The sequence below is a fragment of the Marmota monax genome, unplaced genomic scaffold, assembly GCF_021218885.2.
Source record: "Marmota monax isolate L192 unplaced genomic scaffold, Marmota_monax_Labrador192_F-V1.1 WCK01_AAM20220418_F8-fsc00111, whole genome shotgun sequence".
In the NCBI taxonomy this organism is placed as follows: Eukaryota; Metazoa; Chordata; class Mammalia; order Rodentia; family Sciuridae; genus Marmota; species Marmota monax.
In genome coordinates this window covers 3,520,658-3,547,534 of record NW_026695067.1, presented here as the reverse complement: position 1 = coordinate 3,547,534, position 26,877 = coordinate 3,520,658, and the positions used below count along the sequence as shown (strand labels likewise).

General features: G+C 41.4%; 1 protein-coding gene across 1 annotated transcript in view; it reads right to left on the bottom strand.

The window, feature by feature from the left end:
• Ptpn9 (protein tyrosine phosphatase non-receptor type 9) overlaps positions 1-14,469 on the bottom strand; it is a 96,435-nt gene extending 81,966 nt beyond the window's left edge. Inside the window, exon 1 of the mRNA XM_046428067.2 lies at positions 14,286-14,469. Within this exon, the coding sequence (XP_046284023.1) occupies positions 14,286-14,348 (63 nt within the window). The 5' untranslated portion in view covers positions 14,349-14,469. The remainder of the gene's footprint in view (positions 1-14,285) is intronic.
• Positions 14,470-26,877: the final 12,408 nt, after the last annotated feature.

The following is a 26,877-nucleotide window of genomic DNA, read 5'->3' as shown; positions in this document are numbered from 1 at the left end:
ATCTTTCATTTCAATGCTACAAAGTCTAGATTATTTTTCTTCCTTATTTGAAAAAAAAAAAAGAAGTTTCTTATAGAATAAAGAGCAAGAATACTATTTTCACTATTTTTTACTGAAAATTTTATAGCTATGAGTATTTTATTTTAAGCAGGCCTAACAACAAAAGTTCCTTAAGAAGAAAAAAACAGATTCAAACATTAAATGCCTAGAGCTACAGTGGTAGCTGGAGATTCCTGATGTCTCTTCAAGACTCATCACCATCACACACCAAAAGGCCTAGGTTTCACTTGTAAATTGTTGTTTTAAAAAAAAAGAGTGCCAGGTTTGCAGGACCAAGTGGTGTACACCTACAATCCCAAGCAATTCAGGAGACTGAGGCAGGAGGTTCACAAGTTCGAGGTCAAAACTGGGAATGGAACCACCATTTGACCCAGCTATCCCTCTCCTCGGTTTATACCCCAAAGACTTAAAAACAGCATACTACAGGGATACAGCCATGTCAATGTTTATAGCAGCACGATTCACAATAGCTAAACTGTGGAGCCAACCTAGATGCCCTTCAGTGGGAGGATGAATGGATTAAAAAAAAAATGTGGCACATATACACAATGGAATTTTACTCAGCAATAAAAGAGAATAAAACCATGGCATTTGCAGGTAAATGGATGGTGTTGGAGAAGATAATGCTAAGTTAGACAATCCAAAAAAAAAAAAAAACAACTGCTGAATGTTTTCTCTGATATAAAGAGGCTGACTCATAGTGGGGTAGGGAGGGGGAGCATGGGAGGAATAGATGAATTCTAGATAGGACGGAGGGGTGGGAGGGCAAGGGAGAGAGGGCAAGGGATTAACAAAGATGGTGGAATGTGATGGACATCATCATCCAAAGTACATGTGTGAAGACACGAACTGGTGTCAACATACTTTATATACAACCAGAGATATGAAAAATTGTGCTGTATACATGTAATAAGAATTATGATGCACTCTGCTGTCATTTTTTTTAAATCAATAAAAAAATATTACAAAGGAAAAAAAAAGTTCGAGGTCAGTCTCAGTAACTTATCAAGACCCTTGACAACTTAGTGAGACACTGTCTCCAAATAAATATTTTTTTTTTTAAAAGGCTGGGGATGGGGGTGGGGCTGGAGCTCAATGGTAGAGCGCCTGCCTCGAACCACTGGGTTCCATCCTCAGCACCACATAAAAATAATAAATAAATAAAGATATTGTGTCCATCTACAGCTAAAAAAATATAAAAAAAAAAAAAAAAAGAAAGGCTGAGGGTGTTGGGGTTGTGGCTCAGTGATAGAGCACTTGCCAGGCACTGGGTTCAATCCTTTGCACCACATAAAAATAAATAAAGATATTGTTTAATCTACAAGTAAAATATATTTTAAACAGGGAGGCAGGGAGGGGGGAGCCTGCAGATGTAGCTCAGTGGCACAGCACACCTGGGTTCAATCTCCAGTACAAAAAAAAAGCCAGGTTTTCACTGACTTTAAATACAAGAATCCCGGCACTTAATACTATAATCCTAAATGTGTATTAGAGCATACACCACTTTTTACAAAATGCAGGGGTTTCGGTTTTTTGTCTGATTTTCTTTAGTTGTTGATGGGCCTTTATCTTATTCATTTATATGAGGTACTCAGAATCGAACCCAGTGCCTCACACATGCTAGGCAAGTGCTCTACCACTGAGCTACAACTTAAGCTCCACAAAATGCAGTTTTTAATCAATTCTGAAAGAAACATGATCATTGTAGAGAATCTTGATCCTTTTTTGAAAGATTTTAATAATGATGTTTACTATTAATTCATATCATATTGTGAATAATTATATATTTTTTAAATATTTTTCAGTTGTAGATAGGCACAATATATTTGTTTATTTTTATGTGGTGCCAAGGATTGAATCCAGTGCCTCAAGCATGCTAGGCAAGCGCTCTATCTCTAAGCCACAACCCTGGCTCTCTCTATATATTTTTTATAATAATGATGTGTATCAAAACAAATGCAGGCCCAGGTGCCATGACACACAGACACCTGTAATCCCAGCTACTGAAAAGGCTGAGGCAGGAAGATATCAAGTTTGAGGCCAGCCTGGACAATTCAGCAAGACCCTATCTCAAAAAACAAAGAGATCAGTGGTAGAGCACCACTGGGTTCAATCTCCAAATACAGGAAGGAGGAGGGAAAAAAATAGATTAGCTAGGTGTTTAAGCAAGGAACAAGTAATTAACAGACACATCAGTCCTAAAGTCATAGAGGAATCTCTTTAGAACCTGCCCATCAAGTTAGAAATGTAGCTCAGCCAGGCCCAGTGGCACATACCTGTAATCTCAGCTGCTCAGGAGGCTGAGACAGGAAGATCGAAAGTTCAAAGCCTTTGGGATAAAAATGGGAGTTCATAACCCACTTGAATCTAATGTATGAAATATGATATGTCAAGAGCTTTGTAATGTTTTGAACAACCAAAAAAAAAAAAAAGAAAAGAAAAGAAAGTTCAAAGCCAGGGCTGGGGTTGTGGCTCAGCAGTAGAACGCTCGCCTCGCATGTGCAAGACCCTGGGATCGATCCTCAGCACCACATTAAAAATAAATAAGTGAAATAAAAGTATTGTGTCCAACTACAACTAAAAAATAAATATTAAAAAAAAAAAGAAAGTTCAAAGCCAAAAAAGCAAGGCACTAAGCAACTCAGTGAGACCCTGTCTCTAAATATAATACAAAACAGGGCTGAGGGTGTGGTTCAGTGGTCACTTCTCTATGAGTTCAATCCCCAGTACCCAAAAAAAAAAAAAAAAGGAAATGTAGCCCAGTGGTAGAACACTTTGCCTAGAACATACCCATCAATTCTGGGGATAAATTCTTGTTTCAGAGTAATTCCATAATCTTATACCTTTTTGTTGTTGTTGTTTTACAGATCAAATTTAAGAATTCGTGCTAATTGGGGCTGGGGTGGTGGCTCAGTGGTAGAGTGCTTGCCTACCATGTGTGAGGCACTAGGTTCGATTCTCAGCACCACATACAAATAAATAAAATAAAGGTCCATTGACAACTAAAAAATATTAAAAAAAAAAAAAAAGAATTCATGCTAACTAAGCACACAAAAGATTGTAATAATGAGATATACATCCAGCCCCTATAATCCTAGTTTCATATGCACTACCTAAACCTGAAAAAAAAACTGTAATGTCTGGTGCATGACTGTAACCCCAGAGGCTCTGGAGGTACAGGCAGGAAAATTGGGAGTTCAAAGCCAGCCTCAGCAAAAGCAAGGCTCTCAGCAACTTAGTGAGACCCTATCTCTAAATAAAATACAAAAATAGGGCTGGAGATGTGGCTCAGTGGTCCAGTGCCCCTGAATTCAATCCAGGTACACTGCCCCCGTTAAAAAAAAAAAACAAAACAAAACTGTTATGTTTATGTTTTGAATGGACTTGATATTTCAAAGAAAACTGGTATATATTACAGAAACTACCTTTCCCCCTATCTGAGACAGAAACTAAAGAAAGTCACCTCTATTGTTTTGGTCTCATCATTTTTTAATCTGGACCTAGGAAATAACAATTCATACCAAACAAATAATGTTTTTCATGGGTTACAGAGCTTCTCAGCCTGGCCCCATCACCACATAAGACTCTAATGTTCATGTGGAAGATAAAGAAAAAAGGGAGAGTGATCTCATTAAATTAGTGATCTCATTAAATCTCAGTAAAGACCAAGGGAAGAGGCCTAGGGTACAAAAATGACCAAAATATGTTATGTGCATATACAACTATGTCACAAAGAATCCTATTATAACAAATAATCATAATGCAACAATAAAAACTTTTAATTAAAAAAAAATCTAGACAGAAGCTGGGCACAGGCCTGTAAATGGCACAGGCCTGTAATCCCAGCAGCTGGGGAGGCGGAGACAGGGGGATTGCGAATTCAAAGCCAGCCTCAGTAAAAGCAAGGCGCTAAGCAACTTAGTGAGACCCTGTCTCTAAATAAAACACAACATAGGGCTAGGATGTGGCTCAGTGGCCAAGTACCCCTGAATTCAATCCCTGGTACCCGCCCCACCAAAAAAAAAAAAAAAAATCTAGTCAGGTGCCTTGGTGCATGCCTGTAATCCCAGAGGCTCAGAAGGCTGAGGTAGGAGGATTATGAGTTCAAAGCCAGCCTCAGTAATGGTGAGGCACTAAGCAACTTAGGGAAACCCTGTCTCTAAATAAAATTCAAAACAGGAAATAGGGCTGGGGCTATGATTCAGTGGTTGAGTGCCCCTGAGTTCAATCACTAGTACCAAAAAAAAAAAAATAAAAAAAAAAAAAAATCCCAATACTCACTCCCCCCCCCACACAATATTATGCTTTTTTTTTTTCCTTTTTACAGTGCTGGGAATAGAAGAGCCTTATTTATGCTAGGTAAGAGCTATGCCACTGAGCTATGCCCTTAGCCTACCAATTAGGTTAGGAGGTTTCTTCAAAATCAATTTAAAAAGAACTGGAGTGATAGTATACTCCTGGGTTCAATTCCCAGTACCACCAAAAAAAAAAAAATTGCTTATTCTAGATTCTCTAGCACTGAGAAGTACAGCCTAAACTACTTGCTATAGAAATACCTTCCCCTATTCCAGAGAAACAGAAATTAAAAATGATGATTATTCTAGTGGCCAGGGAAGGCAACCAAGAAGTTCTTCTGTGGTGTACACAGGAGAAAAATCTTATAGTAATTGATTTGAAGAAAGGAAGTACTCCCAACCATCTGAGATAGCAAAGCAAGATGGAAAGAACAAAAGGGGCTGAAGGTAAAATGGCTGGAATTGCACTGGAGGTATGTGAATCAAAGATAGGAGCTAAGATTTCTAATGCTGGCACTGCAATAGACCAGTCACTCTACTCTAAAATGGGGCTTAAATCAGGTGCAGCGGTGCACATCTATAATCCCAGGGACTCAAGAGACTGAGGCAGGAGGATCCCAAATTCAAGGCCAACCTGGGCAATTGAGCAAGATCCTATCTCAAAAAATAAAAAAGGACCAGAGATATAGTTTAGAGGGAGAGCTCCACTGGGTTCAATCCCCAGTCCACAATTCATTTATTAATTAAATTTCACTATTTAGAAAAAATTGAAGTACCTCAACATGATCCAAATCAGAAAATGAGATTCAAATCCACACTGTGTCTTAATTTTTACCTCCTAAAAATATTTCAGCTCCTTTCTCAAGGAGGGACTATTTTACTTTTCAATTCATAAGTACTAGAAGGTCAGGTTTCAGGAAGAAAACCTTCAGAGCCCTTTTACCCCAAATTACTAAGTCTAAGACCTACACTCGGAAATTGTAAGAGTAATTCTCATATCCAAATGAGATTTTACCTAATGCCAATTACAATATCATTAATTACTAGCAGTAATGAAAATGAGAAATTTTCGCCTTTCCCTTTGCTCCTTTCCCTCCTTCAAAGGCCTCAATTTAACATCATGAATCATTTGGTCTTTGACATATGGTTACTTCCAGGGGACAGATGACATTTAGCACAGGACATGTAAGACTGTGGGAAAAGGGAAGTTCTTGGCCACAAGAAACAAGACAAAACCCGGCCCTTGGGAAAAGTGCCAAAATCTCTGAAGTCTACTGTACAGCAGTTAAATTGTTAACTTTAAAAATTATATTATAAAAATAAAAACCACAGCCAGGTACAGTGGTGCAAATCCATAAATCAGGAAGACTCTGTCTCAAAAAAATCAAATGGCTAGAGATATATCTCAATGGTAGAACACCCCTGGGTTCAATCCCCAGTACTATAAAATATATACATACATACACAAACAAAATGAAAACCACAACATGGAATTAAAATTGCTTTTCAAAACTACACTACAAAGATATTAATTTAGTAGGGCACAGGGGTGCATACTTGTAATCCCAGCGGGAGACTGATTTGGGAGACTAAGGCAAGTTCAAGGTCAGCCTTAGCAATTTAGAGGAAGAAGGTGGTGGGGCTGAGGCTATAACTCGGTGGTAAAGTGACCCTGGATTCAATCCCTGATATTACAAAATAAATACATACATATATAAAAGTAAAACCACAGCATGATTTTAAAACTGCTTTGTCAAAACTGCATTATAAAGATGTTAATTTATACAGCACGCCTATAATCCCAGTGATGACTCAGTAGGCTGAGGCAGGAGGATTCCAAGTGTGAGGCCAGCCTGGGCAACTTAGGGAGACCCTGTCTCAAAAGTAGATAAACCGATAGCCAGATAGATAGATAGATAGAGCAGGCAGCCTAGAAGTGTAGCTCAATCCCCAGTACCACCAAAAAATAATATAATAGTAGCTAACTTTACTCAGTACTTACTATGTAACCATTGGACTAAGTCTCTACATTCATTTCCTTATTAATTGTTACAATGCTATAAATTCTAAATAAATATGAACTCTACGAATAGTCTCCTTAGAAAGGAGCTGGAGGTATAACTCAGTGGTAGATCACTTGTCTACAATGCACAAGGTCCTGAGCTTGAGCCCCAGAACCAAAAAAAATAAATAAATAGCATAACCTAAGTTATGGGCTACAGATATGCTTCAATGGTAGAGTGCTTGCCTAGCATGAAGGAGACCCCAGATTCAATCTCTAGTATATTAAAAAATAAAATAATGTTGAGAATGAAGATTAGTAGTGATATGTAGAAATTATCCTTCACATTGCCAACTGCCAGGCCATTAAGAAAGGCTTTTACCTGTACATATAAACATGTCAAAAAGCAATGTATATTAGGGGCTGGGTTGTGGCTCAGCGGTAGAGCACTCATCTAGCGAGTGCGAGGCCCTGGATTCAATCCTCAACACCTCATAAAAATAAATAAATAAAATAAAGGTATTGTGTTCAACTACAACTAAAAAATAAATACTAAAAATAATTTTTTTAAAAAAGCAATGAATTAGTGACACAAAAGCATTTGGGTTTTTAGTTTAGAACGATAACATTCTGTATTTGTCTCCAAAAATAATTACTTCTCTTGTACAAAAAAAGAAAAAGAAAAAAAGCAGCAGCAGCTACAAAGAAAATAAAATTTTATTGTGATTGTGGCCACACCTCGAAGTGGAGAACTGCCAACACTTTCTTAAGCAACAAATTATTTTCCAAGAGTAATTTACTTTTATTTTTATTTTTGTTCTGGGGGATTCAGAAGCACTCTACCACTGAACTATGTCCCCAACCCTTTTTTTTCTGTTTTGAGACAAGGTCTCACTAAGTTGCTGATGATCATAAGTTGTTGAGGCTGGCCTCCTACTTTCTATCCTCCTGACTCAGTCTCCTAAATTGGAGGAATTACAAGCATGCGCCACTACACCTGGCTTCATCACAATTTCTTGCACAGAGTTTTCAATGTTTCTGTTGGCAATATAGCTTTTTTTAAATTTATTTTTTAGTTGTAGATGGACACAATACCTTTTTTTTTAATGTGGTTCTGAGGGTCAAACCCAGGGCCTCACGTGTGCTAGGCAAGTGCTCTACCTCTGAGCCACAGCCCCAATCCTGGCAATATAGTCTGAGTAAAGGTTTTCCAAATAGTTTCCTCTGCATCTTTTACATCACATTTTAAGAAGCATTATTGAAACCAAGCACACATATCAATATCAAAATCCAGAAAATTACCTATTATATAATCACTTAGGCATCTGAGTAAATAGGCTTATTACTTCATGGGAAATAATGTAATACGATAGAGGAAACATTGGCAGTATTTGTAGAATAATTTAGACCTGGGTGAAAATCATGGTTCCATCACTTGCTAGCTATGTGATGTTGGGTAATTTCCTTCTCCCAGTCTGAATTTTCTTGTTTGCAAAATGAGAATATTTGTCAGGCACAGTATACATGCCTGTAATCCCAATGGCTTGGGAGGCTGAGACAGGAGAATTACAAGTTCAAGGCCAGCCTCGGCAATTTATCGAGGCCCTAAGTAACTTAAATGCCCAATACAAAGCCTTAGTCAAAGCAGGAGCTGAGGGAAGTTACTGTTATTACTTTGTCATTATACATGTAATCTCCTTAGAGGCAAATCATATTTTTATTATTATGCCATTGTAGGCTCTATTTCTGGAGGAAATGAAGAAAAATGAAGAAATACCAAAATTACGAATGAAGACTTTTTAGCAACATATGTATATACAGGAAATATGACAAGAAGTAATAATGACTTTCCAAAAGTATACTAACATACACAATAAGCCAGGTGCAGTACACAAGCCAGTAATCCCAGAGACTCAGGAGGCTGAGGCAAAAGAATTACAAACTTAAGGACAGCCTTGGCAATCAAAATTAAAAAATGGCTGGGGGTGTAGTTCAGTGATAGACTGCCCCTGGGTTTAATCCCTAGTAATGTAGGGAAAAAAATACATATTAAGCCAGGTGTGGTGGCACAGGCCTATAATCCCAGCATCTTGGGAGGCTGAGGCAGGAGGATCGAAGAGTTCAAAGTCAGCCTCAGCAATGGCAAGACACTAAGCAACTGAGTGAAACCCTGTCTCTAAATAAAATACAAAATGAAGTTGGCAGGCTGGGGCTATAGCTCAGCAATAGAGTACTTGCCTCACACATGCAAGGCACTGGGTTTGATCCTCAGCACCGCATAAAAATAAATAAAAATATTTTTTTTAAAAAATGAAGCTGGGGATGTGCCTCATGGTTGAGTGTCCCTGAGTTCAATCCCTGGTACCCCCCCCAAAAAAAATTATATATATATATATAAAAACAATGTCTCAGGAGGCTGATAGAAGGATGACAAATTCAAGGCCAGCCTGGAGAACTTAACAAAATCCTATCTCAAAAATTTAAAAGGGATGAACAGGTAGCTCAGTGATAGAGTACTTGTCTAGCATGTACTAAGGTACTGGATTAGTCCCTGGGGGTCCAATCACCAGTACCACCAAAATAAATAGTAAAATAAGCAATGTTCTTATTTTTATAAGGCATTCTAAAAGGAGATGCTGCTGCCTTTACAAACCAGAACTACCCTTCATTCATTCCACAAGTATTTCCAGAATGTCCAGTAAATGCCAGTCATTATGTTTAAGCAATGTGCCAAGATGGTGAAAAAAATCAAAAAGTACCAATCCTCCTAGTGTGTATAGTCATGAAATCACATTAAGTGCAAATTTGTAATAAATGATCTGAAGAACAAGTAAATGAGAGCCAGGAGCAGGGACTTAATCTAACTCAAAAGATCAGGATCAAGGTAAAGCTAGGAGCCATAGCACATGCCTATAATCCCAGTGACTCAGAAGGCTGAGGCAGGAGGATAGCAAATTCAAGGCCAGCCTCCACAACTTGGCAACACCCTTTCTTAAAATAAAAAGGGCTGGGGATGTGGCTCAGTAGTAAAGTGCCCCTGGATTTAACCTTCAGTAACAACAACAACAATTAAAAAAAGATCAAGGTTCTGTAAGAAAATAAAAACTGAGAGCAGTGGATAAGGAAGGAGTTCACAGTAGAGGTATTTCCAGACAGAGGAAAGCAGCTTGTACAAAAACGCTGTAGCGACACTTCTCAGAGGAGGATATACAATCAATCAACAAGTACCTGAAAAAATGCTCACCATCTCTAGCAGTCAGAGAAATACAAATCAAAACCACCCTAAGATACCATCTCACTCCAGTAAGATTGGCAACCATTATGAAGTCAAACAACAACAAGTGCTGGCGAGGATGTGGGGAAAAGTGTACACTTGTACATTGCTGGTGGGACTGCAAATTGGTGCGGCCAATTTGGAAAGCAGTATGGAGATTCCTGGGAAAGCTGGGAATGGAACCACCATTTGACCCAGCTATTGCCCTTCTCGGACTATTCCCTGAAGACCTTAAAAGAGCGTACTATAGGGATACTGCTACATCGATGTTCATAGCAGCACAATTCACAATAGCTAGACTGTGGAACCAACTTAGATGCCCTTCAATAGATGAATGGATTAAAAAAATGTGGCATTTATACACAAGAGTATTACTCAGCACTAAAAAACGACAAATCATGGAATTTGCAGGGAAATGGATGGCATTAGAGCAGATTATGCTAAGTGAAGCTAGCCAATCCCTAAAAAACAAATGCCAAATGTCTTCTTTGATATAAGGAGAGCAACTAAAAACAGAGCAGGGAGGAAGAGCATGAGAAAAAGATTAACATTAAACAGGGATGAGAGGTGGGAGGGAAAAGGGAGAGAGAAGGGAAATTGCATGGAAATGGAAGGAGACCCTCATTGTTATACAAAATTACATATAAGAGGATGTGAGGGGAAAGGGGAAAAAAAATCAAGGGAGAGAAATGAATTACAGTAGATGGGGTAGAGAGAGAAGATGGGAGGGGAGGGGAGGGGGGATAGTAGAGGATAGGAAAGGCAGCAGAATACAACAGTCACTAGTATGGCAATATGTAAAAACGTGGATGTGTAACCGATGTGATTCTGCAATCTGTATAAGGGGTAAAAATGGGAGTTCATAACCCACTTGAATCAAATGTATAAAATATGATATGTCAAGAGCTTTGTAATGTTTTGAACAACCAATAAAAAAAAAAGAAAAAGAAAAAGAAAAAAAACCCCTGTAGCATCAGACACGGTGGCACAGGCCTATAATCCCAGCTGAGTCAGGGAAGCTGAAGCAGGGAGGCTGGAGCAGAGGATCCAAAGTTCAAAGTCAACCTCAGCAACTTAGTAAGACCTTGTCTCAAAATAAAAAGTAAAAAAGGGCTGGGGATATGTCTCAGTGTAAGCACCCATGGGTTCAATCCCTGATATAGAAAAAAAAAAAAAAAAGGAAGATCCCATAGTAAGAGGAAACATGTCAAGAATGCAGAACCATAAACCAGAGTGCCTGGAGTAGAGATGAAGTATGAGAATTAGCAAGGTTGCAGGCTGCACAGGATCCCAAGAGCAATGAAAAACCATAAAGGAGGGCTCCCGGTGTTTCAGTGGTAGAATGTATGCCTAGCATGCATGAGGCTCTGGTTTGATCCCCAGCACCACCAAAAACAAAAACATCAAAACATGACTAGGGGCTGGGGTTCTGGCTCAGCGGTAGAGCGCTCACCCAGCACGTGTGAGACCCTGGGTTCGATCCTCAGCACCACATAAAAATAAGTAAAATAAAGGCATTGTATCCAACTACACCTAAGAAACAAATATTAAAAAAAAAAAAATGACGAACAGATTTTGTAAATGCTTATTTTATGGACAGGCAGGCTGAAGGGGATGGAATCAGATTTGCAATATGACTTTGGCTCCTGAAATACAAATGGATCATGTAAGAAACAAAATTCCTGTCAGGATAGAAACAGAAATTTGAACTAGGTGGGTGGTGGCAGTGGTGGCAGAAGTTGATAAATTCAAGAAACAGAGAAATGAGGAATACTATGTAGAAAGACTGAGGCATAATAGTGTCCAAGAAGATGTCTGGGCTTTTGATTGGCACAACTATATAAAGAGAGACAACATTCAGGAGGGAACTGTTCCAGAAACAACCGTAGGCAGTTCACACACCCTAAAAGGGGCACTTTTCCTTTTGCCTGAAAATGTGTTAATCCAGTGCAATTCCCTATTTGCTTATGAAATAGGGTTCCAAAAGATCTTTTACAGCCCTCACACATGCCTATAATCTCAGCATCTTGGGAGGCTGAGACAGGAGGATCCAAGTTCGAAGCCAGCCTCAGCAACAGTGAGGTGCTAAGCAATTCAGTGTGACCCTGTCTCTAAATAAAATACAAAATAGGGTTGGGGATGTAGTTCAGTGGCCAACTAACCCCCACTCCCCAAAAAAAGAATTTTTTACTATTTTAAAATGGACTCTCAAAAGTACAAAACTTTTCCAACACCAAAATATTGCAGAGATTCTGCCACAAGCTTTGAAATCAACCCCAAATGAGTTCTACAACTGGTTTAAGCAATAGGGCAGCATTATGGAATGTGTGATTTCTGATGACAATCCTTTTGATAAGGCTGACATGCACTTACTACTGTTTAAATATTTTTTTAATAAAACTTTAATACTGAAGAGTATTCTTCCCAGGCACAGTGGCACACGCCTGTAATCTAGTGACTTGGAGGCTGAGGCAGGAAGAACAGAAGTTCTCAGCAACTTAGCAAGGCCCTGAACAATTTAGTCAGGCCCTGCCTCAAAGGGAAAAATTAAAGAGGGTTGGGGATATGGCTCGGTGGTGAAGCATCCATGGGTTCAATTCACAGTACGAAATTTTAAAAAAGAGTACTCTTATGCAATATTAAACTAAAATATGTGAATTTCAGGTATTATCATAATTAGAAAATGCCTTTATGTCTGTTTCAATAATTTGAAATACCTGTAGAAAATGTGGCATTTTGAAGAAAAAAGAAAAATCGGTGTAAATAATAAAAAGCAATAATTTAATATTTATTTATATTTGATAATTTAATATTTATTTTCTTCAGATTTAATTTTTTAATTTGCCATCTAATACCACTTTCATAAAATACTGACATCGTTCCTTTCTTTCTTTTTTTTCTTTTTTTTATGGTGCTGGGGATCTCAAACCCAGGGCATTGTGCATGGGAGGCAAGCACTCTACTAATCAAGCTATATCCCCAGCCTTTCTTTTTTTAACAGTACTGGGGATTGAACCTTGGGCTGCTCTCCCACTGAGCTACATCTCTGTTTCTTTTTATTTTGAGACAGTCTCCTAAATTGCCCAGGCTGGCCTAGAACTTGTGATCTTCCTGCCTCAGCCTCCCCAAGTAGCTTCGATTATAGGTGTGGGCCACCATACTAGGCCTGATATCTTTAGTCTCTGGAAATTTCAAATCTGACTGAAAATAGAGATGAAAAGAGATTTGCCCATTTAAAATCAACCTAACATATCTTAGTACTTCCCCAGTTCTTAATATTTCCCCAATTCTCGCAGGATAGGCTACTTGGTCTCCTGCTTGCACTAGGGTCATACTAGCATTTTAGTAACACCCAATTGCAGTTACCAGAAGGTTACCACTGCTTGTAGAAAACAAAATTTATTTTCTTCCAATACTTATATTATCTTAAGACATCAAAAGGCAAAACCTTAGTCTGAGGCCAAATATGAAAAACGTCATCTCCATGAAGGAGGAGAAACATCAAGGACTTTTTTTTTTTTTTTAAATCAGGTGTTGAATAAGCCCACTAACCAATATTAGTTTGTAAAACCAAATTGTCTTCACACTATAGACTGTGCTAGCAAATGTGATCCTTGGGAACAAAGGCTGGAGAGCTTGAAATGGGTTACCAGCAAGGCTCACCTTTTTCTTTTTTCACTTTTTTTTTTTTTTAAATACAGAACCAGACTATGGTTATGTATGAGCACAGCTAAGACTGGGCATGGGCAACGCCAAGAGATGGTGAAACCTTTTGGGGTTCCCCCAATCTCAGCTAGCTGATTTTCCATTTTCCTCAGGAGTGGTCCAAGTCTCCAAAGATGGAAGGGCGGGGGAGGGGGGGATGGCCCAATGGGCTCTTCCCATACCCAAGCCCCCCAAATGACACCGAAAACCACTTCCTTCTGGGAAGTGAAGGTCATAAGGTTTAAGGGACAATGGAGCTCAATGTAAGCTTTGAAAAGATGGAGATAATCAGCTGAGTTGGGGGTAGGGAAGAGAGGGTGAGAGGATGCGCCCAGGCTGGGAGAGCAGAATAGGGAGGTCAAGTCCAGGGACTGTAGGAGCGAAGAGGGCTGGGTCTTTCAGAATCTGTCCAAATAGGCCTACCAAGGCCGTCGGAGTCTCCTGAGGGGCTCACCTGAAAATCTGGGGCATCTGTGTACCCAGTGTGAACACCCCTCTTGTGGGGAAGGGAGTCAAGCCCGTAGAAACCCTACCCCGCAAAATGGACTTTTCCTGCCCTTGAAAAACCAAACCCTCACGGAAAAGAAGCAAAACATTTAAAGAGGGTAGAAGGACGGGGGCAGATAGGTGTTCTGCAAACACAGGGGTGGAGGGGCCTCCCAGTTTGGGGAACTTCAATTACCATCGGAATGGGGTGGGGGCTATATGAGGCCAAGAAACCTCAAAGACATAAGAGGCCAGGAGCAGGCGCAGGGAGTCCAATGCGCCCTGGGTTTGGGAATGATCGCCCCGGGCGCGGTCATCTGTAGGGGAGGCAGCTCGCAGGCCCCGCGCGGGAGCATGGCGCAGCGGGCCCTGGGAGGCGGAGAGCCCGGCCACGGAAAGCCACCGCCGGACTAGGCCTAGGGGGCTCGGACACACCCACCGCCGCAGCCGCGGACCGGCTTACCTGCTCCTCCTCCGGGGTCAGCTCCGGCGCCATGTCGGGCCGGGGCGCGGTCGCGGGCTCCATTCCGCCGCAGCCGCCGCCGCCGCCCCGCGGACAGGAGCCGTCCGGGAGCAGGAGAGCCCCGCACGCTCGACCTCCGCTTCCGTGTCCCGGAGACTCAGCAGCTCGAAGCCGGCTCACGCATGGTGGGGCCGGCGGGGCCCGGCGCCCGCGGCGGCTGCAAGCGCCGCCTCTGCTCCCTTCAGAAAAATCTCTCCGACTGTCGCTCTCTTCTGGGAGGAAATCCTCTTTTATTTTCCTCGCTCTTTCCTCACCCTACCCCTCCTCTCTGGGCGGGGGGAAGGGGAGTGCAGGCGAGGAGCTAACAGCCGCTCGGGATTAAAAAATGAAATATGCAATCGACAACTTTCAAAGCTGAGCGCGAAGGGTCTCGGCGGAAATTTCCCGAAGGCCGCCGGCCTGCTCGGCGTTCCGCTTCTCCGCGACGCTTCAGCTCCTCCAGAACGTGCCGGCGCCTCGAGGCCGCCCAGTCGGGGCGTCCTCCGGGATGCGGGCCCCGCGACCTGCGCAGCGGCCTCTCAGCCCGGTTCCTCAAAAGCCGCGGCTGCGAGAGGGAGGGGAAGAAGGAGGGAGCGAGGGAAACGCGCCCCCCTCGCGGCTCACGGCCAGCGCTGCGGCCGCGCCGCGTCCGCCCGAGCCCCCCGCGGCTCCATTGAGAAACTGAGCGTCTCATTCACAAACAAGCGGCGAGGAGGGCCCGGCCGAGCCAGGAAGCCGTCCGGGAGGGGGAGACAGAGAGGAGCCCGGGGGAGGAGGGGAGGCCGCGGGGAGGGGCTGCGGGGGGCGGAAGGCGACTCCACCGCGGGAGGAGAGGGAAGAAAGGGTGAGTTTACGAGGCTAAACTCTGTGGAAAAGGAAGAGAATACGTTCGTTGGAAAATTATCTGCTGGCGGGCATCTCCCCTGGGGCTGACTTGCCACTGCCACCTCATTTCTTTCCTTGTCATTTGGAGACGGAAAGGCCCGGGGAAAGATGCTGCGAGGTCCAGGATGCCCAGGTGCGCGGGACAGACGCAGTTCATTGCGGCCCCATCTAGCACGTACGCACTTTCCTTGTTGCCTGTATCCTGTAAATCGTCATCAGTGTAGCTAATTTTAATCCTTCACCAAAAAAGAAAGAAAGAAAAAAAACGACATCCGGTTTCGAACCTCATTCAGGAATCACTCAGTCTTTGCAAACCTTTGATTTTTCACTCAGGCAAGTGCAGCAAAGAGCTTAGGGGTTTCACAGGATTCGGATTACAGGGTACAGTGTTAATTTGGTGGAGTAGGGGACACAGGAAGGCAAGGCTGGGTCTGTTGTTTTTGTATCATTCCAAACCAAAGGGACCCAATGAACCAGAGTGCCACAGCTAGTCCCAAAGAACTAGTCTCTGGGGCCCTCCCAGAGAGACCCAAAGGAGGGGGTCTTCAGACAACTGAAGAAGGTGCTAAGTTCTAATGCTCTCCTAATACTTTGTCCAGACAGGGACTTGGCTCAGTTGACTAGGCTGGGCTGCTAGACTCACGTGACCCTCATAAGCAGCTGGGACTGCAGCACCACTACCCCTAGCCTCACCTTATTTCTGCCACAGTGTAGTAGCAATTTCTGCTGCTCTTAGTGAACATCAGAAAGAAAAAAAAAAAAAAACACCCTGGTGTTTGAATCTCTTTCTACCCCAGCTAAATTTTCTTCTTTGCCCCAATAAGGCTGACTAGGTTGAGCTCATCAACACATATAGAAACTAATTTGGGTATTGAAACCAAACCCTCCTCCAAAAACAGTCTATTAACAGATATATTTATATGCCAGGTACTGGGCTATGCACTGCAGTGGTCTATTCCATGTTGAAGGACATGGGAAAAATGAATCATGACATAAAAAGGCAAACTCAAAAAATGTGCATAATACGCTGTCACTTGTAGGGCTGGGGTTGTGGCTCAGTGGTAGAGTGCTTGCCTAGCATGTGTGAGGCTCTGGGTTCGATTCTCAGCAATAAGTAAATAAATAAAGGTCGATCGACAACTAAAAGAAAATTTAAATATGCTGTCACTTGTAAAAAGAACAGCATATTCATTTGTAAATTCATTTATACATAGAAAAACTTTGGAAGAATACATAAGAAAGGTAATAGAGGTTTTCTCTTAAGAGGGACCTGGGAGATGGAAACAAATGAAAGGGAGATTTTTTTTTCCCTATATGGTCTTTTGTACATTTTGTTTGATTTACTTTTTATTAAAATATACATTCAGGAAAAGTGCAAATGTAAGTGTAAAGCTTGATGAATTTTCATAACTGAACACACTCATGTAACCAACACACACATCAAGAAATAGTACATTTGGGGCTGGGGATGTGGCTCAAGCGGTAGCGCGCTTCCCTGGTATGCGTGCGGCCCGGGTTTGATCCTCAGCACCACATACAAAACAAAGATGTTGTGTCTGCCGATAACTAAAAAATAAATATTAAAATTCTCTCTCTATTAAAAAAAAAAAGAAATAGTACATTCATTGTCAAGCATGGTGGCACACACCTATAATCCCAGTGACTAGGGACGCTGAGGCTGGAAGATCTAAAGTTCAAGGCCAACTTCAGCAACTTAGTGAGGCCATAAGCAATATAATGAGACCCTGTCTTTTAAAATCTTGGAGACTAGAAATGAAACTCAGGAAAAATGATAGCATACACATACGCTAGAATAAATTGACATTTATTGTGTCCCTACTACACTTCCCCCAGATAGTGTTCTAAATGACATTCGTTATATATAATCTTACCATAGAAGTATAAGATAAGTGAAACTCTGATCTTTATTTTACAAGAAATATAGAAAGTAGATCCATATGTTCTGATATAGCCTCCTTGTGATTTTGGGTGTTTGGCTGTATAGCCTGGAAGGGAAGACTGTGGTAAGGTTGAGGGACTGTATGTGACAGACAAAATCACATTTATATTAAATTAACATAAATCAGGTATGGAGGAGCTTACCTGTAATCTCAGCAATTAGGGTAGCTGAGGCAGGAAGATCCAAATTCAAGGCCAGCATGGGCAACTTAGTAAGACCCTGCCTCAAAAAGAAGGGCTGGGGATGAAGCTCAGTGGGATCCTTGGGGTCCAATCCCCAGTTTAAAAAAAAATTAACATGAACTGAAATACGACAATAGAAAATAAAAGAGGGAAACCTGGGGTGGAGTGTGAAGGTTTATACTTTTGTGGGGTTTGCTTTTTTTTTTTTAAGAAACATTTTTAAAATATCTTTTTAGTTGTAGATGGACATAATACCTTTATTTTATTTGTTTTCATTTTTATGTGTGCCGGGGATCAAACCCAGTGCCTCATGCATGCTAGGCAAGTGCTCTACCACTGAGCCACAACCCTGACCCCTAGTTTTTGCTTTTAAAACATAAATTTCGGGTCTGGGATTGTGAGGCACTGGGTTTAATTCTTAGCATCACATAAAAATAAAGCTATGGGGGGGGGGTGCTGGGGGTGTGGCTCAAGCAGTAGCGCGCTTGCCTGGCATGCGTGCGGCCTGGGTTCGATCCTTGCACCACATACAAACAAAGATGTTGTGTCCCCCGAAAATTAAAAAATAAATATTAAAATTCTCTCTCTTTCTCTCTCTCAAAAAATAAGTAAAAAATAAAGCTATGGTGTCCATCTACAACTAAAAATACTTGAAAAAAATTTTTCAGATCTCTATCTAGAAATCTTTTTGTGTGTGTGTGCGTGTGCAGGTGGTGCTGGTGTCATATGGTGCTGAGATTAAACCCATGGCCTTGTGCATACAAGGCAAGCGCTCTACCAACTGAGCTTATATCCCCAGCCCTCTATCTAGAAACCTTCTTCTCTCCACTCCCACTTTCACCAAATTTAACTCATTCTTAAGACCTCAACTCCAGACCCAGCGTGGTGGCGCACACCTGTAATCCTAGCAGCTCAGGAGGCAGAGGCAGGAGGATTACCAGTTCAATACAAAATAGGGCTGGAGTTACCCCCGCAAGAAAAAAAAACATCTCAACTCCAAATTCACTTCCCCAGCAAGATGTTCCTTGATTACTCCCTAAACTGAATTACTCTCATTTCACCCTCTCATTTATCATTGAGTTGTTTACAATTTGTAATTATGAACTTGTTTCCATGTTTATTGGCCTAATGTCCCCGTAGCCCCCTGCGGTACTGGGGATTGAACCCAAGGGTGCTACACCACTGAGCACCCAAGCTGTTTTTTGTTTGTTTGTTATGTGGTGCTGAGGATAGAACCCAATGCCTCACATGTGCTAGGCAAGAACTCTACCACTGAAACAGAACCCCAGCCCCCTTTTTTTTTATTCTGAGATAGGTTCTCACTAAATTGCTGAGGCTGGCCTCTAACTTTCAATCCTCCTGTCTCAGCCTCCCAAATCACTGGGATTATAGGCATGTGGCACTGTATTAGGCTCACTGGCCTGGTGCTTGCCTGCTGTATGCTCTACTAACCTTAAGCTTAATAGAGGCACTAAACTCCCAATGCCTAGAGCCTAGTATAGAGTACACACGCTCTTCATAACTGTGTGTTAATGACTAAGTCAAGGAAGAGAATCACCTCAACTGAGACCTCTATTATATTTGTTCAGATCTAAAAATAGACGTATCTAAAGTTGTGATTAAAATTTTATAATCTTTTCTCAAAAACACTTATAAAATCCAAAGTTCCTCTCCAGCATTGCTCTAAAATATCTACTGACTATGAAAAAGATATGTATTTGTATCACAAAGATGCTTTGGCTATGCTGGGGATTGAACTGAGTCCTCATGCCTGCTAGGCAACTGCTCTATTGTTGAGTTCTACTCAAAGTCCACCAAAAAATTCTTATTGCCATTTTTCTAAAACACAAAAAGATATAAATAAATAAGACCATAATGCTAATAACTATCTAAGGTGAAACATGTTTTCTTTTTTTCCCTTGATTACAAGCCAAATCTATAATCACTAAGATGACTATAAGGAAGATAAAAAATTTTATCCCAAGTAGATTACATTTCCTCCATTACCCAACACTCTTAAGGGACTATTCGTCATATATTTTTTTTAAGTAAAATATGAGCTAGCTCTTTCTTAGACCATAGGAAAACTATTTTCTCATCTGACACTTCTACCTACTACTTAATTATCATAAATTAATTATTATAGGCTAACTCGTCATTCCTGATTCTATGTTACTTCTTCTATACTTGTTCCCTGCGTCTGGAGTTTTTCCAATACACTAAATTATAAATATTTACTTTCTTGTCCATCTCTCCCACTAGACTATGGGTTCCTTGAGGGCAAGGGCCTGTCTCATTCATTGCTCTCTCTTCAGAAGAGACCACAACCTATAGTACATAGCAGGTTCGTGCAATGTTTGCTGAATTGAGGAGCCCATCCTTTTCTATCAGACAAGGTCCAATTCTTATCAAAGAAAACCTGGTTTGGTTACCTCAGAAAATTAGTTGCTTGTGACAATTTTTTTGGGGGAAGGGGGTGGTTCCTGAGGATTGAGCCCAGGATGCTTTGCCACTGAGATATATCCCCAGCCCTTTTAATTTTTTTATTTTGAGACAGGGTCTCTTTTTTTTTTTTTTTTTTTTTTAAATATTTATTTTTTAGTTCTCGGCGGACACAACATCTTTGTTTGTATGTGGTGCTGAGGATCGAACCCGGGCCGCACGCATGCCAGGCGAGCGCGCTACCGCTTGAGCCACATCCCCAGCCCCGAGACAGGGTCTCTTTAAGATGTTGAGGCTGACCTCAAAACTTTTGCTCCTCCTGCCTCAGCCTCAGATTATAGGTGTATACTACAGTGCCCAGCAAGAAAACATTTAGTATGAGAGACAGATAGTATCTGACTTTCATTGCTTTCACTCACCTTATCTGGGTTAATAGGAGGCTGAGGCAGAAAGGATAAGTCCACAGATAGACCTTATTTAAGCTTGTTTCAACTTCCTTCTTTGTAAAATCTTTTGTTAACGTTACCAGTGAAAAGCAGAACTGATAGACTTGAGGTTCATCTTTTATTTCCCCATTTTCCAAGTCTGACTATAGAGCAGACCAGAAGGGCATAAGAAGATGTAGGAGACTGCTACAAATAAGTAGATTTACTACAAATGCTATCAGTCTGTGTGAGGGCTTTGCTAGAAGAGCCCTCCAAAACCCTTCAAGTTCCACTTATCCCTCAAAGTGCAAAGAATGCCTCAAGGCTGGGCCGAATAGTAAGGCCCACTCTGAAGTTTCCCAGGCTGCCTCTGGTCACTTTTCTGATCCGTCAAAACACATAAAAATCAACCTTTCAAAAAAAAATCAAGGTCATTTGAAATGGATATGAGAACAAATGCCTGCACACTGTATTAGTGGACTCTATCCTTTCCCTCATACATTTGCCACCTGAAGTCATTCTTAATTCACCTTTGCTCCTGCCAGCCTCCTAAGACTCCCAGGCCCTCTCTGTCTCTGTGCTGTCATTGGATGGTAGATGCTCTTGGGTGGGGAGAGAGGATAAATCACCCCAAATGAAGACCCAAAACCAAATCTTTCAGCACCTGATAGGGAAACAAAATAATTCAATTAATCTGGTTCTTTTTTTTTTTTTTTTTTGGTGCTGAGAATTGAATCCAGGGCCTTGTGCATGTAAGACAAGTACTCTACCAACTGAGCTATATCCCCAGCCTCTGGCTCTCCTTTGAAGTAAAGATGGGGTATATACACAAAATACCACACAGGGTAGGTCTCAAAAATCAGTTCATTTTACCAAAGCAAGAAGCTATACTCAAACTAAAATGTTAAGGATTTCATCTACTTCTCCTGCCCTACATATTAGAAAGCATCAAAAAGCATTTGTTTAAAAAATATTATGGAGTTTTGACTCATTTCTCTATTAGAAAGGAAGTCTGTAGCTAGGAGGATCATTTATTTCCCTCCTCCAATGTAAGTAGTAGGGGGGGGTTGTTTGTTTGCTTGCTTGCTTGTTGAAACTGAGCCCAGGAATTTGCACATGCTCGAAAAATGTTCTATCACTGAGCTACATCCCCAGCCCTTTTTATTTTTTGAGACTGGGTCTGGCTAAGTTGCCCAGGCTGGCCTTGCCCTTGTGAGCCTTCTGCCTTAGTCTCCTGAGTTGCTGGGATTCTGTATGTGTGCAGCCATCTCAGCTAGGCTATCTTTTTAATCACACTCACAGAACTAGATATAATTCTTGTTTTTAGAAGTATGCAGCATTAAACAGCATAGTAGCACACACCTATAATCCAAGCTAGTCCAAGGAATGAGGCAGGAGGATTCCAAGTTCTAGACCAGCCTGGGCAATTCAGCGAGACATATGCAAAGCCCTAGGTTCACTCCCCAGCTCTACAGAAAGAAGAAATCTGCAGAGTCCAACCACATATTAGCACCTGGCACATACCTCCATTCAGCTGTCTATCTAGGGTCACTCTCCTTTGCAGCAGCGGGTGGGGAAAGGCTCTCCTCCAGAGAGCATAATGGCAGGCTTTGGGAATCATTAAATATGAGTAAGTGCAGGTCTTTGACCTCATGGAACTTAGAATCTAATAACTTAATCTTGCCCAAAGAGAGGTCTGGCCTTTGTCTTTGGCTCCTGGGAAATAACCTCTAAATCCTTGGAATGACATGCCCAATAACAGAATCTTTGTTTACCCGGAAGCCTTAGGCCACAATGGATAGTCTAACAATGTGACTGAAGAGGAGGGCAACTTTGGATCACCCATTATCAGCTAGACTCTAGAGGGGCTGGAGACAGAGGTCAGCCCTGTGGGGGACAACCTACATTGTTCTACATGACTGAGCTCTAATAAAAACTTTGGACACCAAAGCTTGAGTGAGATTCCCTGGTTGGTAATACTATGCAAGTATTATACATAGTTACTGGGAAAATTAGCTGTCCATAATTCCACCAGAGGGAACAAATGACAACTGGAAGCTCTGAGTTTGGAACTTTCCTGGATACTGCCCTGTGCTTCTCTTCCCTTAACTGACTTGACTGTTTCCTTTCACTGTAATGAACTGGAACCATAATTATAACGACTTTCAATGAGGTCTGTGAGCCCTTCCGGTGAATTATCAAATCTGAGGATGGGTCTTAGGGGACCCCCAAACTTAAAACTGGTGTCAGAAGATTAGATGACCTTTAGGACTATTCCCTAAATTTGGGAAATAGATAGGTGAATAAGTTAGTGTGATCAAATAATATAATCACCATGTAAGTTGGCTATGTGGATTGAGAGAGCACAAAGATGAGAATGGTTATTCTGCCTATAAAGGAAAAACATTTAAAGAGTTAAATGAGTTTAAATGAGTTTTAAAAACATTTAAAGAGTTAAATTTTTTTTTTTTGGTACCAGGGATTGAACCCAGAGATGCTTAGCTACTGAGCCACATCCCCAGCCCTATTTTTTTTTTTTATTTTGAGACAGGGTCTCATTAAGTTCCTTAGGGACTCATTAAGTTGCTGAGGCTGGTTTTGAACTTGTGATCCTTCTGCCTCAGCCTCCCAAGGAGCTGGGATTTCAGGCATGCACCATTGCACCTGGCAAGAGTTAACTCTTGAGTGGAGTTTTTCAAAGGTAAGTAGGTATATTCACTAAGAGAGTGCAGTCAGAGTGATAGTGTTGGGGAAGTTATGAAACACATAAAACAGTCTGGGCTCAGTGACACACACCTGGAATCCCAGCAACTTGGGAGGCTGAGGCAGGAAGACAAGTCCAAGGCCAGTTGGAGAAATTTAGTGAGACCCTTCCGGCCTTAAAATTAAAAAAAAAAAAAAAATTAAAGGGCTAGGGATGTAGCTCAATGGTAGATTTTCCTTGGGTTCAATCCCAGTACTGTAAATTTTTAAAAAAGAAAAAGAAAAGGTACAAAGCAGGTAGGTATCTGTACAGGGAACTGTAAAGCAGCATCACTTAAAAGCAGGCAGCGAAGGAGGCAAGGGAGCTTATAAGGCTGGAGAGAGATGCTAAGACCAGATCATGAAGAAACTTGCATGGCAGGCTGAGAAGTTTCACATGTGCCTTGTAGGCAATGGGATGTCCTTCAAATAACATGATCAGATTTGCATTCTTACAAAAGACTACTGTATCATGGCAGGGACAGATTAGAGCAAGAAAGACTAGTGAAGAAGATTCTAGGGGAGATGATGAAGGTCTAGATGAAAGCCTTAATCATAAAGGAATTGAAGAAGAAAGAGGTAGGAATTATAGGATGTGGTGACTCACTAGGTATGAAAAGAAATGAACAGGAATCATCAGAATGATTCCCAGGTTCCTAGCGTGGGTAAGTGCCATGAACGAGGACAAGGATCCCAGGTAGAGCATGACTGAGGAGGATGAAAAGAAAACGATACGAATTCAGTTTGAGACATGCTGAGTTTGAAGTAACTGAAAGATGACTGACTGGCAGATGGATAATAGATTCCATCTGAATAATAGATTCCTATTACCTGGAATAATAGATTCAGAGATGGAACTAAGATGGGGAAGGCATCAGCAAATAGACAGCAGCTGAATTTAAATAAGAGAAAACCTGGGCAATGTCCCTTGGATTTAGAAAATAGGAGGCCATTGTCACTTGAGAGCATCCACAATAGTGGGAACAAGATCACATTTCAATGGCTTGAGACATGAATAAGAAGGGAGCAAGTGGAGCAACAGCAGATGTGGATAAATCACTGCCAAACACAAGCAGAGCAGGATGACAAACTTCCATGCAACCTTTGGAACCCAACAGATTTTCTGAGCTAACATTAAAACAATCACCATCCAAGCCTGATTTTTTCGAGGTGCATGGGTTCAAGTGACACTTGAAACAAAGTAGGAAATCTCAACTAGTAATACCTTGCTAACTAAATTAGGGGTCTCCAGAAAAACAGAACCAATAGAAGAAAGAGAAAGAGAGACAGAGAGAGAAAGAGAGAAAGTGGGAGGGAGGGAGGGGGGAAAGGAAGGAAGGAGAGGGGATTTATTAGAGGAATTGGTTCATGTAATTATGGACGCTGACAGGTCCCATGTCAGGACATCTACAAACTGGAGAATCAGGTATCCCAGCAATGTGGCTCAGTTCAAGTCCAAAGTCTGGAAACCTAGAGAGCCACTGGTGTTAAGTCCTAGAGTCCACAAATCCAAGTGCCTAAAGTTCAGATGTCCCAATAGCAGGAGAATAAAAGTGTATCCCAGCTTCAGAAGAGAAAATTGCCTTTCTGTTCTATCTGGGTCCCCAGCTGATTGTACATTGCCCACCCCCACACACATCTGAGCATCCTCCCCTGTCAACTAACTCCTCTAGATACACAGAAATAATGCTTTACCAGTTCTCTCGGTATTCCTTAACCTAATGAAGTTTACACCTAAAATTAATGTTAACTCATGCCAAGCTGGCCTTCCAACCGAGACAAGTAAGGTAGGCCACACTGGTAAATGGTATCACTTAGGATTCTTATAAACCCAGATAATAGCTCTGGCTAATTTGAGTAAGATAGGATTTACTGGATACTCAATTTTCATAGCAAGAACAAGAAATGTACACCCTAGCAAAATCAGTGAATTCCAACTGATTTATACTCCTTGGTCCTCTGCTAAAGACACAAATCCTTGTAACATGTGATTGGACCATCTTGAATCATGAATCTTATACTTGGCTAAGGGAAAGTAGTTATTCCAGATTACATAATAGATGGGGAAGAGATGATTCCACAAAAAAAGATGGTGAGAGCTGCTCAGAAAGGTGGCCAAAAAACTGATACTATCATTGCAACCCATATAACACAACCATCTTTAGAATAAGTAGCAAATGTGATTTTATAATCCCTAAAAAATTATGACCAATTATCACTATCCAGTCGCCAATAAAACTGGATCCTCAGTTAAAAATATAAGGGGTACTCCTCTGAGACAAGTCTTTCAAGCTACCATTCAACAATATCAAGTTGTATTTGATAAGTTGGGCAGATGTGTTCAACTCATGCATCTATCTCTAGAGAGAATCCTTTGGGAAAGCAGGCCTTTCAGACTTCATTATTTCTGAGCAGAGTCTGACCAAGCTTACTGACACTAGCATATACAGCCCCTGAACTAATAAAGTTGACTACTAAGAGCCCAGGTTAGAACACTCAGAAAATCATCAAATAGAGACTAAACATCTAGGAAGTCTACAACATGCTCCTTGGCAAAAGGAACTGTATCCCAATTTTAAAATTGACCTAAATTCAGTAAAGAGCTTATTGATGAGGCAAATGCTTGAATCTATAGCCAGCAGGATCATCATTGGGTGAGGGCAAAATGAGAGCTTCTTCCTTCTCAAATTTTGCAGAGTCACCTTCAGAAGATGTCTAAAAGCCAGTACTGGGGGCTGGGATGTGGCTCAAGCGGTAGCGCGCTCGCCTGGCATGCGTGCGGCCCGGGTTCGATCCTCAGCACCACATACAAACAAAGATGTTGTGTCCGCCAAATACTAAAAAATAAATATTGAAAAATTCTCTCTCTCTCTAACTCTATCTCTCTCACTCTCTCTTAAAAAAAAATAAATAAAATAAAATTTTAAAAAAAATAAAAATAAAAAAAAATAAAAGCCAGTACTGGGTCTAGTTCCACTGGATGTGCAGAACTGGTGTAATCAGGCTCTGCTTAACCACTGCTGCTGGCCAAATCTGTTTTCAGAACTAATAGACTCAACGGGAACTCTGATGTCAGACAAGATCTGAACTGTATCCTTCTGAAATTTTGACACTATTATTGCTGGAAGGAATGGTGAACTTCTTTTGTTCAAGAAGAGAAGTCTTAGAAAATTGGACTGGGTGGGGAGCAGAAAGAGACCCATGGGAACAGGAACACACTTCCTAAAAACAGAGCACAAACTAGATAGTGGTTTTGGGTTTTTTTTTGTTTGTTTGTTTTGTTTTTGTTTTTGGTACCACGGATTGAACCCAGGGGCACTTATCCACTGAGCCACATCCCCAGCTCTATTTTTGTTTTATTTTGAGACAGGGTCTCACTAAATTGCTAAAGATGGCCTTGAATTTGCAATCCTCCTGCCTCAGCCTCCCAAGCTACTGGAATTACAGGCCTGTACCACCACACCCAGCAATGGTTAGTATTAGACACCATCTTCCACTTACAAACTAGAGCTCTAGTTCGCAGATCTGAAGGGATCTAGCCTCAGAACTCTTCCTTTGCTCCCTCTCACCCATGACATAAAATCTAAAGCCTCCCATCTCTCTCCAGCCTCCTCTCCCAAACTCACCAATCCTACTTTACACTTAAGCCATGCTAAACCAGTTTCCAGAGCAAGTTCTGCCCTGCTCCAGAGGAGTATAGTTGCACAGTGCCAATATCTGAAGAACTCCTTTCCTCCTGTTCTGCAGAACACACTGTGCCCTTTTGCAGAGCCAGCTCTAACCTCCTGATTTACCTGCTCTGTTCTTTCTTGCAACCTCTGTGTGCCTTTTTGTGCTAAAGTAATCATGTCACCATCTCAACGCACTCGACACACTGATGGGTATATTTTCCGACTGGACTAGGCACTCCTCAAAGT